Raw genomic sequence first — 16,473 nt, 5'->3', positions numbered from 1 at the left:
TGTGCTAATGTGTGCCTTGTTCTGTCAGCTGTTAAAATGGATGCAGAGTCAGGAGCAGATTGTTTGCATCTAAAGAGATGTGAGCGTTTAATGGCTGTGTTCTGTTTGCTCTGGTTCTGGTGTGTTTGTGTGAACTCTGCTAATGTGGCGAGCAACCAGTGTATGTCTCAATTTCACCAGCTTATTCTACTATATAAAACATGTAAAAGTTATAGACAGAGCAGGGATCCAGCACAAATCCCGTCTACATCTCAGATCATTTTCACCCAGCTAACTGTACAGCTAATGCATGTTCACTATACATTACTGAATTAACATTATGCAAGCAAAGACATCTTGCCATTTAATGTTAAAGTTAGTTGCAATTTTGGCCTGTAATTTTCTTCATGTTATGGTCGAGAACCAATAAATGGTCAATATTACAATTCTGCACTTTTTTACTCATTATAAAAAAAAAAATAAAAAAAAAGTGAGTTTAGGCATCAACACATTATAATGTACAGTATGGAAAATGGATATTCATTTTGAGATTTGCTAAAGATTACATTTAACATGGTTATTAAATGTTTAGTGCTTTTAAAGATTACATTTTAGCAACAGATAATAGAAATAGTGGGAAATGAGCTTGAACAATAAAATATTCAATATCGACTCTATATCCAGTATTGTTTTGAAAACAGAAGCTAAATGATACAAATAGTGAAATCTTCCAGAATAAATGAATGTGTACTTTATTTCGTTTTATTGTATTTTTATTTATTTGTTCTATTAGATTCAGCTTGTTTTTAGTTTTATTTTGTCTACTCATGAGTAATTGGCTTGTTTTTGTCAATTTTCATTTACGGACGCAGTTGCTGTCTCCATTTTACATGCTGTTCTGAACTCAAATGGCATCGGTTTCATTCCTCCCTGCAAATGGAAAAATGAAATAGTAGCTGTCAAAAAGGGTTGCCAGAAACAACTTCTATTAAGTTTATCTTTTTCAATGCATTATACTGCTGAGAGGGACAGTTTCCAAATGTATTTGCATAGCTTGTGTATATCTTTGATACATTAGTGTTTTCAAAAGTAGCCTAAGTCTGGTGTGCACTCAGCTGAAGTTCTACTTTTCCTCTTGGAAATCAAATGTTTGGAGGGAAAAAAAGGACTCATAGGATAAACAATGAAGGTCTTAATTGCTCGGTTTCACAGACAAGGCTTAAGCTAGTCCTAGACTAAAATGCATGTTTGAGCTGTTTTAACTGAAAGCAACTTGCACTGACATATCTTCTAATATTTTGTCTCAAGACGCACACCAGTAATGTTTTTTTCTGAGGCACGTTTGTAAAAGCTACTTAAATGTCCTAAATGAACTAAGGCTTAATACTGGAGCCCTGTCTGTGAAACTAAGCAAGTATTTAGCTCCTGGCTTCTCTGTGCTATTAGAGCTGCATGGTGATAAGAAACTCAGGCATTTTTCTTCGTTTCATTTGTGTCAACAAATGAAAACGTGTCCATCATCTTAGTAGTGAGTAAGGAAGGTTAAAAATTGTGGGTGGCTTTCCAGTGAAATTGAACAGCTGTTGTTTGGCAACCAAAAGCAGCCACATGTGAAAAGCCTCATACATAGCAAGTGCTCTGTTAAAATGGGCTTTTCTTCCCACCCATGACCTATTCTGCATTTTAATTAAACTTCCTTGAATGTTTATTGAATGTTTAATGTTAGTAACAGCATATCATGCATGTAGTGCAATTGGAAGATATGTTTTCCTGGTGAAAATCATCTTTTCTGTTTAGTGTTCTTATCTAGACTCTCCTTCATACCTTATATATATTTTTTGTTGCACATAATGGCATTGTCAAAACTACAGGATATGAAAGCTGTTGCTCACACGAGGAATGCACCCTATTGACCACTATCTATCATATTGACATAGAAAGGCTTTCCTTTGCTCTTACTTTAATAAATATTGAAAGCTCCTTATCCTACTATTACTTTTTGTGAATTATACTTTATCCTGATAGATAGAATCACTAGTTATATCCAAACTTTAATTCATTCGTTCGTTCATTCATTTGGTTTGTTGTTTATAACATTTATTTTAATTAATACTGAATATTTAATAGTAGTAGTATTATAAAATACTAGGGGTGTGACGAGACAGCTCACGAGACGAGACATGAGATTGAGTTCACGAGAACGAGATTTTTAAACAGTAATTTTAAGAAATCCTCAATGACGAAATACATGACTAGAAAAATAGTCTGCAGGTGCATTTGAAATGTTTTAACTAATCATCTTGCACTGAATGTCATTTCAGTTCAACTTTGTGAGTATGAATTATCATATGCAATAAAAGACAACAATACTTAAGCACTGTAAAAGGTTTTGGCACAAACTCAACTGACTGGCTTCTCTCCTGTGTGATTTCACATGAGTCTCTTCAGACCTTAGAACTGTACATGAATTATGAGCTTCTACATCTTTTGACCTCCTAACTGAACTCCTTTCCACAAATTGATCATAGAAAAAAAAAAAACAGTAAATAAAAATGAATAACACAGTTTTCTCTTAGTCTTAAGTGCAAACGATAAGTGCAACCATAATCAAAGTACTCTCTCAATATTCATAGTGCAAATAGAGACCTAATTTAGGGAGCGAGGGTGCTTAGTGTGAATTCTACAAGATAAGACCTTTATCAGACGCTTAGGCTGTGTTGTGCAACGAATCCTCCGCCATGGTCTCGTCAGTCATCTCTCGTCACGTGATCAGTGAACTCTGATTCCTGCGTACGGCTCTGCTGCTCGTGTTGAATGAGCTGGATAGAATTGAAGCGACCGTTATCCAACTGAATTAAATGGTTTTTATTAAACGACAGTGGCGGCGTAATGTAAATGTAGTGGTGACATATTCTATCCTAATTTCACCTCCACGCTCCGTCATGACAGTATCACGAGACTGAGAAATCTAGTCACATTTTAATCTCGTGAGATCTGGTGGCAGGAGATCTCATCACACCCCTATAAAATACATAATTATTATTATAAAGAATTATTATTATAAAATGTCATTGTAATGTAAATTGTAACAAAAATGAGCTTCATATTTTTTTTAATCATGCAAATTTTTGTTTATTATTTAAAAACAATTACATATATTTAATAATTACTAGTATTTTTAATAAGTATTATTGTTAATTATATATTATTATTAATAATTGTATTATAAGAGCTTCAATGTTCTGCTTTTACAACACAGAAATTGTGAAAATGTGTAACTAATATTATTTCTGTGATAATCAACATAAATGCAATAAACTTAACTTGAATTGAACATGTGAACATTAACAATTCCTGATGGTGACCAGTTGGACGTTGTAGTGAGTTTTAAAGAGTTTGAGCATATGAAGCTGAATTTTTAACAAACATTCTTTCTTTCTTTCTTTCTTTCAGTTATATAAGGGAGAGGACACAACCTTCCAGATCTCGGGCCTGCACAACAATACAGACTATCGCTTCCGCGTGTACGTGTGTCGCCGGTGTCAGGACAGCACGCAGGAGCTGTGCGGACCCCTCAGCCCATCCTCACTCTTCACACTGCGGCGTACAGAGCCCGCCCTACCTGGAGAGCTCAGCTCCGCCGAGACCCTGAAGCCCAGAGGCATGTTCGCCACGGACGAACGCTTCGCGGCGGTCTTAGTCGGGGCTTTCGCGGCCCTGTCTTTCCTCATCGCTTTTGTGGTGGAATACTTCTTCATGAAGTGAAGATAATAAAAGCAACGCAGAACCAGCAGCCAGCCATTTACGTTTCGAGTAACACACGAACACTTAAAGTATACATCCGACGCGACGTACTGTAGGCTGAGTATGTTATACAGGCTCTCTTCTTGTCTTTCATCCTCTCTTTCTCTCTCTCTCTGATGCCTTCCAGCCTGCCTGTGCATCACTGTGCCACTCTTTTACAGCGAGTGGATTTTGCTCTGAACTCTTAGGGAAGCAAAACCACATCATCAAGCCTTACAAAGAGTTGCGCGACGGCCTGTTTTTGCATGCTTCGTTTTTTGTATCCCTTTAAGTGTACGTATATGTTGGGAGGAAAATGTATTGGTATTTTCTCCACGTTCATGGCCTTACTTTGTGTGCTTCACAGCATTTGTTTCACAGCCATATACGAGTTGTCGGAATCATAGCTTTATCATAGTGTAATACCCACGATCACAGTCCACCCAATGCCGTTTTAATATACATAATCACGTGATGTTCACATTTTGTTTGTACTACGTCACAGTACACATGACCACGATCCTTCTCAGAAACACGAAATACTGTTACCGTAGTAAGACTGTTGTAAAGCCCCCTGCATTAAGCTGCCAAAGCAAGTTGCAATCCAAGTGTGGTTTAAGTGATGCTGCTATTGTGTGTTTATTTTTCCTACAAACGGAATCAGTTATCTAATATATATATATATATATATATATATATATATAGATAAAAATATAAATCTATAAGATTCTATAGAGCTATTGTAATATAAGTAACGATGAGTTTGAAGTAGATCTCTCTTTTGGAGCGTGTCAATTCACAATCTATGGTGCTTTATCTGTGGTCAGTAGTGGTGGCGGATGAGGGTAAGGGAAGTTTGACGTGCCACTCGTTCGGTAACAACGCCCTCCGCCGAAGAAAACTGGCCATCTAGTCCTAAGGTGCAGCGACACAGGGCTACTTCTCGCCTTCCGGCCCCCCCAAATGACTTGGCTAGGCTAGGCTAACGTCGCCCTCTCAGACTGATTTTGGGCTATGTGTGGTGTCTGTAGATCCAGGGACCAGCTGAAGGCTGGAGTCACAATAGCCAGTCCGTAGCTGTGAAACCGAAATAGCCTGTTTCCTCACTCTGTGAATGGCGTCCGTCGCCCGTTGTGTTTTCTCTGCAGCCTGTGTCAACGCATTGAATGTTTCATCATTTTTGAATCCATAAAAGCCAGTTGGACATTTCTAAGGTGCTTTACCAAGGTTATTGTCAAAAGCAGCAGTGAATTCCTCCACCCGCTGCAGCTGATGTTCATGCCAAAACAGCCTGATGTGCTTGCAGTGCATCTTTAGCCAAGTAAAAGGTACAAACCAGCAGTTCCCATCGATCCAAAGAGTTTCTCCCACATTACTCTTGCAGAACCGATTAGGAGGTTTCTAAAAAGGAGAAATAAACTGACAGCCTGTATTGTACCTCAGGGACATGGACTTTTCAGAGGTGAAGAAGTAAATACTATGTTTCTGAGAGGGTGCTGCGAAACACTAAACGTTGCCGAGTAATTCTGATATTGCTGTCATTAGTAGCTTCATTCCGTTGTATCTGCCTCTGCGGTTTTAAATGCATTTATTTGATCTGTTTTCTCACCTAAGCTGTGCCTTGCTCCAGTTGTTCGTAAGCAAATCGTTTACTAGCTCAGAATACCTTTGCCAAAGTTAATGGGAAAGTAAGGTATCATTCTTTAGGGTTATTTATACTATCTATTGCATACAGTACTTTAAATGGCAATTAAAGTGCAATCTTCATTTATTTATTTTTCAAGAAATTAAGAGATGTAGTTATGTACTATTTTTTTTTTTTTTTTTTTTTCTTCTCTTGTAGCATGTTTTTTTTTTTTTTCCAGTTATTTTTCTATGTATTGTAGATTAACGATAAAGGCCAGCATTCCTTTCATAATTCTGGTAATGTTTATGTCTTTCATTAATTGGGAACATATAGCATGTACCATGCTGAAACATTTATATATAACCAAATGTCTGTTCATCTCCTATTACAAAGTGCCGAACTCCAGTTAGTTGTCTTTTCATAGAGAACCGTAGCAAATGTTTAACCATTTTTTTTATTTTTTTTTATTTGTGAGTGTGTAATGGGACATACAGTACATAGCTACATTTGGCATTGCTAAAGAGTGTTATACGCTTATGTTATCTTACTGTTTGCCAAAGCGGAAGCTTGTCCACTTTTATGTTGCTTTTTATTGTTATTTAAAGGGTTACTTGAGAAATCCTTTGTGACATTAGAACATAATTTCTTGAAAAGGAAAAACATAAGTTTAAGTTAAACTTCATCTGTGACTACACTTTTTTAGTAGTGAAAATTGTGCCATTTATTTTAATAATCCTTCTGAGGTGAAATCTTACATGCCGCTTCACACCGAAAGGAAAGAAAAACAATCAAACTGTTTTCAGGCAAGTGACATTTTCTCATTTCCTTTTATTTTCCGGACATGTCATAGCGCAATAGTGAATTTATTCCAGTATTTTTGCTAAGGAATTATATATAGAGATATATAGATATATAGTATGACAACTAACAGAAATGAAGCACTTTTTAAAGTGAAACATTAATCTTTATTAAATTTATCTTGATAAAACTGTATTTCCTAGTCAATGTTGCTATTGCTTTCAAATCGAGAGTATCATGCAGTAAGAAATATCTGTAAAACTGGTCCACACAGGCTTCAACACATTTAGTGGAAAGTCTGAAAATACATTGGGGTCCTTTTATTGTTAGTATTCCCCCCAAAATTATGTAAGTAGTATTTGGTCCTAACCGATGATCTCAATTTTTTTTTTTTATTATTGGTCCTTGTAAAATTTAAAAAGAACACAAAACAGTTTTGTGGCCCAAGTATAGTTTTGTATTTTTATATTGTATTTTATTCCGTTTTATCTCTGTTTTATTTGTGCTCTGTTTTAAATATGAAAATGAATTTGAAAATTATGGTTTGGAGATCGATCAGCTCAGTCATCCCAGAGAAATGTATAGAACCGTAAGTGTATTCAACTATTTTCCAAAAAAAAGTGTATTTTTACCTCAGAGTTTAAAAAAAAAAAAAGACAGAAAAAGGACAAATATACAAAACATTCCAGGCTTGTCATGATCTACAATTTTTAAAAGTCATAAATTTTTCTCGTATTGTAAATGTTAGACAATTTCATATGCATATATATAAAAGAAACTGCCATATCAATGTTAATGTATAGATTTTTGCAAATACTACCCTATGTATGTAAGACTTATCTGTATCTGTAGCGTGTATGTAATATATTTATACCCAATAAATGTTTTAATTTTTTCTGACAGATTGTATTTTGTACTGGAGATGTTAATCTTTCATGATTGAAGTCACTCACTGGTTCTTGTCTGTTGCAGCATGTCATGAATATTAAATCCATGAGTACAAATGCTGATCATCTACCACAATATCTTCACTGGATCGGCTATTTTACATTTCTAACTTCAGATTATGTCCTTATTCTCAAAAACCCATTATTGAAAGGCTGTTCTGCAATTGTGCTGACGTGTCTGATGTAGAAAGATGTTGCTCATTGAAGCTGCTAGTCCAATTTCATCCACCACCAAAAGTACCTCATACAGTATAAACACGCTGAAGCGGTTAGTCATTCATAAAGAAGGGTTAAACCGGTGTAAAGATTCATGTTGTGGAATGAAATGATGAATAGCTTCATAAAGAATAAAAATGAATAAATATTGAATAACTTAAACACCATCAGAATGCCTAAAAAGTAAAGCACTTATTTTTCTCCATTAATGATAGATGACTATTTTTTTAGCTTCAAGTCTGTCTTAGAGTGTTTGTGTTTGTGTTACATCATGTTGCTATATTTTTGTGGTAATTGCTTGTTGTAATTTTGTTTATTAGTATCAGGTATTTGAATCATTAAAGGTCAGCAGCAAAGACGTTGGTTAGTAAAGTGAGATTAAATACATAAACCTCCGGTTTCACAGACAAGGCTTAAGCTAGTCTTAGACTAAAATGCATGTTTGATCTGTTTTAACTGAAAACAACTTGTACTGACAGATCTTAAAATAAGTCAGTGCCATTGTTTTGTCTCAAGATGCACATCAGCAATGTTTTTTTTTTTTTTTTTCTTTTCTTTTTTTCTAGTGAACGTCTATAAAAGCTACTTAAATGCCATAATTGAAGGCTTAATCTTGGTTTAGGCCTAGATTAAATTCCAAACCTGGAGTTTATTATTCCAGGTTTGCATTTCATTGTTTTGATTCATTTTGAGGAATTCTGAATCTATTTTTGTCCAAGTGAGATGATTAAATGCATGCTCACATTTAGTCTAGAACTACAATAACCATCATGTTTACACAGCGCACACAATGCTTCTGCACCTTACAGTTTCTCTCAACATGGGGACAGGAGAGCTGACAGTCAATAAATGGGAAAACAAAGTAACTTGTGTTACTTATTTGAAAAAGCTACTCAGATATTTTGTTGTAACGTAACTCGCGTTACTTGTAATGCCCCCAACACTGATAAAGACTTTTACCTCCGGTTTCATAGACAAGGCTTAAGTCTAGTCCCAGACTAAAATGCATGTTTGAGCTGTTTTAACTGAAAGCAACTTGTACTGACTTATCTTAAATATGTCAGTGCCGGCGTTTGGTCTCAAGATGCACACCAGTAATATTTTTTTTCTAGGGTACATTTATAAAAGCTACTTAAATGCGCTAATAAACCAAGGTCTAATCCAGGCTTAGTCTTATGCTGCGTTCCAGAGGTTGGACGTGGGAATATCCCAAATTAAATGTCCCACTTCAAACCTCAGTGCGTTCCGGTCACAATACGTCACGTTCACATGTTGACCCATGAGAGCATATCGTGTTTTTGTGTCAGTTAAGGCAAAATAGAATAAAATAACATAAAATCGCTTTGAAAACAGCTCACGAAAGCAAAAAACGAACGTAAGATTTACGTGCATTAACTTAATGTATTAAAGTTTGTTTTTACGTTCATATTCATTGGAAGCAGGACGCGCCGACATCTTGGAAGTGTCTCGCTGAGGTCGGGGTTGATCGATGTACCCCGAGTTCACACGCCGAATGTCCGACTTTGAGTGTCGTTCGGTCGTTCCAGACGTTATTTCCTAGTAGGAGGTGGGAAAAACCCAAAATCCGATCTGTCTGCAACGCAGCATAAGCCCTGTCTGTGAAATCGGGCCATAGAGTTATGTTTTTTGGAAATAAATTGCAATCACTAATTAAAATCTGACTTTTATAAAGCCTGCAAAAGCCTTTTAATTGAAGTCAAACGTTAAAAGCGGTTTGTCCAGGTATGATGCTCTTTTTCTTTTTTAATTGACCTGCTGTAATTGACACTTTGAAGAGTGTTTACACTCCCCCTCTCCATCAGGGCTGTGGTATTTTTATATTTTATAAGTTTTATGGTGATGGTAGGCAGAAGTGGCATGTGTGAATGGTGGACAATCTCATATTGCAGCGTCACCTTCTGCCTTATGAGGAGATCTGACTGATTTATGAAACCATTCTCCTCTATAATCCTCTTTCTCTCCCGTCTGGGAACTCTGACCTTGATTTGACATCAATAAAACACCAACAGTCAGACTTCACAGATGGACACAAGACATAAAGCAGGATTTCTAACGAGATATAATGAAACCGATGAACCATTGATTCTGATGAAGAATAAGAACATCTCAAATTAACATTGCATCACTTTCTCCTTATTATTTATTTAAAGCCCATTATAGTCAGCTGTGTCTATTTCTGGGATCATGTAAATGACCACATAGTCCTAAACTGAACTATTATTCCAAGTATTATCTATCTATCTCGATCGATCTATCTATCTATCTCATAATTTGTTTGTCAAACTGTCATTGTTCTTACCATCAAAACCAACAAACAACAAAAGAAAACCTCCAACACAGCTGATATCCAATTAAACATGGGTATATTTACATATTTTACAATGTACAAATATGCAATTTTATGTACTGTACATCATTTTAGGACACAAGACACATGCATTTTCCACAACAGATAATACTGGATGTAAGAGGACTTGTTAACGTACAAATATACTGTCACAACGGTTATTGCCGTGGTTTTAAATGAAACTCTTCTCAACAACTGTGTAATTCAGTACCAATAGTTCACATATTTAGCACATGAAACACAACAAGCTTTTATGATGTTCGAGTACTTAAATGTACCAACGCAGTTTTGACTGTTTGTTTTCAATGAACTTTTCTCAAAAGCTTTTGGATTCTGTGTATTGCTTCAGGTGTGGAGCAGAGCCTTACGAAAAGAAAGTGACAACACTTGCTAAAAGAGCATGACGTGCTTTCAGGCACGAGGCAAATGAACGGCATCACCTCTGCAGTCCCTGTCATCAGGCGCATGAGGATGCTGCTGTATCTACAGTGCTAATTTTGTCATCCAGATTTTATTTAGATTTAAGGCAACTGAAGTTATCTTTTTCTCTCCATTTTTAGATCTCTATATTTACAAGCATATTTCTATAAAACATCTAAGTATCTAATGGAATGTTGAGCTTGGATAGACAAATGGCTGTTAATGACATCTTTCTAAAATACTCCCTGATCTGTCTGAAAATTAACGAGACCTTCATATAAATCTTTTGTCTAATTAAGAGACTATCATCTTATAAAATGATGGCAGTGGTAGATGAGGTCTGAAATGGCTGTTAATGATAAAGAGAGTCTGTCACATGCAGTCACACACTGGCAGTGGATTCCGTCCAGCACGGTGGACTCTCTCCTTTGGCCACTGATGTGCTTCTTCGTGGGTTATTACGCAGTCCGAAAAGTTTGCAAGCTGCCATCCTGTACTTCTTGGACATGATGTTGTACAGAATAGGGTTGATTGCTGCACTAAGGTAAAAGAGTACAAAGGAGATGAGATTACAGTAGTGGCTGATGAGAGACATGACAGGAGAGCCCATCTCTGTGGATTTGGAGATCAGGTAGCGTCCAACATGAAAGGGCAGCCAGCAGAGCACGAAGGCAAACACCACCACAGCTGTCAGAGAGAGAGAGAGGTAATGAAAGTAAATGAACACTGAAATAACAGTGGTTTTTTGCAAAAAGCAAATATTGTTAAAAAATATCACAAACTTGAACATATGTGTTAACAATAACAAAAGGCTCACGCTCAAGCACTTTTCTTAGCACACAAAAATTAGTAATGTGTTTAATTATATTCTAAAGAATTTTTTTATTTGTTTTATTAAGTTGTCAACCCTGTTATGATGAACATTTTCAATAAATAAAACATAACATCACTCTTTCACAATGCAAACTTTGCAATAACAAGTGTCCCCTCTTTCATCACCTTATCTTATATTTCTTAAGTTTGTTTTTAAAGGACAATTTGGTAACACTTTATTTTACAGTATCCTTGTTACACGTTACATAGTTACTATAGTAATTACTATAAATTGTGCATAATTACATGTAACTAGCCCTAAACCACACCCTAATACTAATGCTATAGTAAGTACATGTTAATTATTACTACTCAGTACTTTAATGTATAATTAAACTGTAACATGGACACCTTAAAATAAAGTGTTACAGACAATTTTAATTGGTCAGCCCAGTTGCTTTTATTTTGTACAATAAAGAACTACTTAATTAAGGCTGGATTATATATATATACCCAAAAATTCTTCATACAGTGGACTACCAGTAAAATTGATAAAAATTGGGAACCAAAAATTATTCAGACACTTTGATCTGGCCATGTTTTGCCTTTTAAGTGTTATCTGACATAATTAAGATTTTTTCTGACACAGTTTAACTCTGAGATCTTGTCATATTTTATTACCGTTTTTTTTTTTTTTAATCTATAGTGAATAAGCTGTATTAATGAATGAAATGTTCAAGGTGTCTGAATAAATATTGGTTTGACTATGTGTGTGTGTGTGTGTGTGTGTATATATATATATATATATATGTGTATGTATGTATATCAGCATTCCATTCTTTTTGTACTAAACACAGTATAGTGTCATGACCTTTACGTTTAATGAGTAAATAAACGGAAAACTGATCTGACAGAAATTCTTAAAGATATTTATATTGAAAATGTACCCATTTTACTTAAATAAAATCATTTAATTTAGGTGTTACCATATAAAGTACATTTTTAGGTTCCCATTTTTAGGTTTTTAGTGTATGGAGGGCTGTACTGCTGTTTTGTGCCAAGCGCACCCCGTGCGTAATGGGTGCGCTTGTGCGTAAAGTGCGCAAATGATAAACACCTTAATCGCGTTCACCTGATACTGTGATGAAACCGGACACTCACCCAGCATTTTCACTGTCTGTCTATTGTTTTTATCACGACTCGTAGCGTTTTCTCCAATCGTCTCCCTCTTTCTCTTCCAGAGCTTTCGCCCGATGAGAGTATACAAAACAGTTAAGCAGAACACAGGCAAGAAGAAAAAGATGCTGGAGACCCAAACCATGATGGTTAAGAGCCCAGACCTAATGGCATATTCCGTCGCTTTGCATTCGTTAGTATCCCACGAGTTTGTCCCATTTTCATGCTCAACCCCGACGAGCACAAATACAGGTCCCGCACTAAAGAAGGATACTATCCAGAGGACCAAAATGACCCCTCGCACGCGACCCTTGGTCACGACTATCTTTGCCCTAAGAGGAAAACAAATAGCAAAGTATCTCTCCACACTGAGAGCAGTGATGTTCAGAATGGTCGCGTATGTGCAACACTCGCTCACAAACTGAAAGAGTTTACAAAGTATGTTGCCGAAATTCCAAGGTCGGTACTTCCAGATTCTGTATAAGTCCAGAGGCATGCAGAGAAAAATGAGTAAATCCGAAAAGGCCATGCTGGACAGGTACAGGTTTGTGGTGGTTCGCATGTCTTTGTATTTTGTCACAACCAAAATGGTCATCAGATTCCCCGTTACACCTACAAAGAAGAAGAGGACGCAGGTGACGGTGACCCCGGTTAGCACTGGAATGGGGAAAATGTTGACCGGGTGCTCGACGCCCCAGTATGTCGCGTTATCATCCCAACTGCAGTTGAAGGAACAGTTGGACCGGTTCGTCCAGGCAGGCATGCTGAGAGATCATGGAGCGTCTAGATTCTCCTCTGAGAGAGAGCTCGGGGAGGACAGTCTCCCCACCGACTCCCCATCGTGCTGCGCTCAGTGCTGCCCAACATTTATAATTTAACTTATACAACCTGTACTGCAGGGTGCGAATTATGTGGGTTTTGGAGGGTCTGACCTTCCTAATAACGGCGTCAAGCCCCCTAAAAGCAGTCAAAAAAGGTATAATAAATCTTCAAAACATGTTTTTTACATATATGTTTCAGCAGCGTTTTCTAAACGTTAGGAAAGTCACATTAGTGCGCTAAACAAAAGCTCGCGAACAGAAGTCGCTTCAGCCTGTGGAAGTAACCATAGCAACAGTAAGCCGCTCGAGCGCTCTGTTCAGTTTGGCGCGTGAAAAATACCATTGTTACTTTAATATAGATTTAACAAATATATTGACAAAAATTTTGTCGTTTTGTTTAAACGTCTTTTTAATAGTTGAACTTACTTTCAGAGGCGCGCGCGAACATGCGCCCTGCCAGAGAATTGCTGACAGAAATTCCTTTTAAAAGTCTACTTCCCTGAAGGTCATTCAGTATTTCGCACCCTGTTGCATTCTACAGATTTGTAGTTGTCCAATAAATGTCCTCATGACACATCCTTACCCCGTTCCACGTCTAAATATCGTTCCAACTGATAGGAAAACTCAGAGGATTTAAGGATGGCAATCCAGCTTTTTCTGCCAAGTTATCTGTCCACATTGGACAGGAAATCGTTAGTCTTAAAGCTATTTAAGGCATCTTTGGTGTAGGAAGAAAGATAAGTGTCAGAAAGATGAAATCACCTCGCGGAGGATGAGAGAGGCGCGTAATGCGCGCGGCGTGTCACCTGTGAAAGCTGAAGGACTCTTCCATTACTGATGTCATTGATTCATCATTGATTAAGTGGATGCGGAATATGGGTAGAGTGTCTGAAGTGGATAGAAAATAAACAGCCACGTTATTTAAAAGAAAAAAGTACGGAGGGTGATGAAGATGGATACTTGTTGAACAGTGCCATCGTGAGGTGATAGGATAGAATGCAGTGTAACACATTCTTGTAAAGTTAATTTCAGCTGACTAAAAAGACACCATCTGACTAAAATTGATATGCCTGTCTCTCGAATAAAGGATTATCATTTTGATTTCTAAAATTCTTTCCGCGAGATACAGGGGGCGTGGCGTTGTTGCGTCAGAGATATGCCACTTTTATCTCAGCTGATTTGTCCAATATCCGTTTGCAGTCTTTGAATCTGTGTAGTCTGTTACAATGGCTAAACCTATAGCGTGTCAAAATGAAACAGATTTCGTCTAACCAATTAATGTAACTTCATTACTGTTTGATGGTAATTTTTCCAAACATGATAAATAGCCTATTTTATGTTATTGCTGACAAAAGAATACATGTAAACTGTATGGAGTTTAATTAAGTCATGTGAAAAAGAAAGGACACCCTATTGAATTCTATGGTTTTATATCAGGACATAATACAAACTTGGCAGGTCTTAAAATTAGGTAAATACAACCTCAGAAGAACAACAACACATGACATATTACATCGTATCATTAGTTATTTACAAAAACTAGGCCAAAATGGAAGAGCCATGGGTGACAAACTAAATACATCCTTACTGCTTCCATAGGAATTAAGAGGGTAAGTAGCAGTCAGGCACTGTTAATCAAATGTCTTTGATTAATTGATCATCAGCAAGTGTGATCACCTCTATAAAAGCAGAAGTTTTGGCAGTTTGCTGGTCTGGAGCCTTCAGGTGTGTGTTAACACAATGCCAAGGAGAAAAGACATCAGCGGTGATCTTAGAGAAGCAAGTGTTTCTGCCCATTAATCTGAGACGGGTTATACGGCCATTTCCAAACAATTTGAAGTCCATTATTCTGCAGTAAGGAAGATTATTCACAAGTGGAAAACATTAAAGACAGTTGCCAATCTTCCCAGGAGAGAACGTCCCAGCAAATTCACCCCAAGGTCAGACTGTGCAATGCTCAAAGAAATTGCAAAACACCCAAGAACTACACCTCTATAGGCCACAGTTAACATGTTACATGTTAAAGTTCATGGCAGTACAATTAGAAAAAGACGGGACAAGTATGGCATGCTTGGAAGGGTTGCCAGGAGAAAGCTTCTTCTCTCTAAAAAAGAACATGGCAGCACGGCTTAGGTTTGCAAAGTTGCATCTGAACAAACCATAAGACTTCTGGAACAATGTCCTTTGGACAAACGAGACCAAAGTGGAGATGTTTGACCATAATGCAGAGCGCCACGTTTGATGAAAACTAAACACATATCAGCACAAACACCTCATTCCAAATGTCCATCACGCTGGTGGAGGGGTGAAGATTTTTGGCTTGTTTTGTAGCCACAGGACCTGGGCACCTTGCAGTCACTGAGTCGACCATGAACTCCTCTGTATACCAAAGTATTCTAGAGTCAAATGTGAGGCCATCTGTCCGACAGCTAAAGCTTGGCTCAAATTGGGTCATGCAACAGGACAATGATCCCAAGAACACCAGCAAATCTACACCAGAATGGCTGAAAAAGAAAAGAATTAAGGTGTTGCAATGGCCCAAAGTCCAGACCTCAACAAGACTGAAATGCTGTGGCGGGATCTTAATCTCTTAATCTCTGTGCATAAACAAATGCCCGCAAACCTCAATGAACTGAAGCAATGTTTTGGAAATTTTACATTTGTGTTGTCTTCATTCTATTATGTTAGGTTTCATAAAGTCATAACTTTAAAAATTCATTGAGCCTGGCCTGGGGGATTGTAGGGGTGACCCTTTCCAGGTCATATGAATAGGATAGGAAATTATCTCTATTAGCAAGATGCTATTGCACGTGCAAAACTATAGGCCTACCCCATCCGATGCTTTAATTAATGTACAAAGTACAAGCATTACATTAAAATATTCTGCTGGCAAGTGAAGATGTGTACACTTTGACAAATTCAAAGAAATATGCATCTCATGCAAATTAGATTTTGATGTTGACTGAATATTGTGGAGACGTGAATTAAGATATAGATCATTAACCTATTTTATGACTGGAAAGGACTGAACTGCTGAAATTGAGATCTTTTGTAAATTGCCATCATCACTTTCACAAGTTCACACTTACCCAAACCCAGAGTACTCCCCCCGTATTCCTGGCTGTAGTAGGAAAAGAGTGACGAGTCGGGGTGGTGGAGGGATGCTGAAAACTGTCGAGGAACATAGGTGAGTCGCCTGTGTTTTTATATACAGGTGCTGGTCATATAATTAGAATATCGTGAAAAAGTTCATTTTTTTATTGTAAATTATTTTAAAAAATGAAACTTTCATATATTCTAGATTCCCTACATGTAAAGTAAAGCATTTCAAAAGTTTTTTTTTTTTAATTTGTTGATTAGAGCGTACAGCTAATGAAAGTCCAAAATCCAGTATCTCAAAATATTAGAATATTTACATTTGAGTTTGATTAAATGACCATCCCTACAGTATAAATTCCGGGTATCTTTTGTTCTTTGAAACCACACTAATGGGGAAGACTGCTGACTTGGCAATGGTCCAGGAGA

The 16,473-nt window shown here is 37.0% G+C and overlaps 2 protein-coding genes across 3 annotated transcripts in view; one reads left to right on the top strand and one right to left on the bottom strand.

Moving 5' to 3' along the window:
• The window catches only part of fndc3ba (fibronectin type III domain containing 3Ba), a 140,603-nt gene extending 133,514 nt beyond the window's left edge, over positions 1 to 7,089 (top strand). For both annotated transcript variants that reach the window (XM_051917714.1, XM_051917722.1), the window contains one exon: positions 3,433 to 7,089. In XM_051917714.1, coding sequence (XP_051773674.1) covers positions 3,433 to 3,744 — 312 coding nt within the window. In that variant the 3' untranslated portion in view covers positions 3,745 to 7,089. The remainder of the gene's footprint in view (positions 1 to 3,432) is intronic.
• Positions 7,090 to 9,505: 2,416 nt separating this feature from the next.
• ghsra (growth hormone secretagogue receptor a) lies at positions 9,506 to 13,704 on the bottom strand. Its single transcript, XM_051865808.1, has 2 exons — positions 12,113 to 13,704; positions 9,506 to 10,825 (listed from the first exon to the last, which is right to left on the bottom strand). The coding sequence occupies exons 1-2, from the start codon at positions 12,888 to 12,890 to the stop codon at positions 10,521 to 10,523; spliced, it is 1,083 nt and encodes a 360-aa protein (XP_051721768.1). The 5' UTR covers positions 12,891 to 13,704; the 3' UTR covers positions 9,506 to 10,520.
• Between the last annotated feature and the right edge of the window lie 2,769 nt (positions 13,705 to 16,473).

The sequence above is a fragment of the Ctenopharyngodon idella genome, chromosome 2, assembly GCF_019924925.1.
Source record: "Ctenopharyngodon idella isolate HZGC_01 chromosome 2, HZGC01, whole genome shotgun sequence".
Classification (NCBI taxonomy): Eukaryota; Metazoa; Chordata; class Actinopteri; order Cypriniformes; family Xenocyprididae; genus Ctenopharyngodon; species Ctenopharyngodon idella.
The sequence above is the reverse complement of the archived record's forward strand: the minus strand, read 5'-3'. Positions and strand labels throughout refer to the sequence as shown.

What these genes read in the sequence shown, in the direction of transcription:
- ghsra (XM_051865808.1), bottom strand. Translation starts at nt 12,890, where the DNA reads ATGCCTGCCTGGACGAACCGGTCCAACTGTTCCTTCAACTGCAGTTGG. An exon ending in ACAGACAGTGAAAATGCTGG is followed by an intron (nt 10,826 to 12,112) that starts GTGAGTGTCCGG and finishes TCTCTCTGACAG; the next exon opens with CTGTGGTGGTGTTTGCCTTC.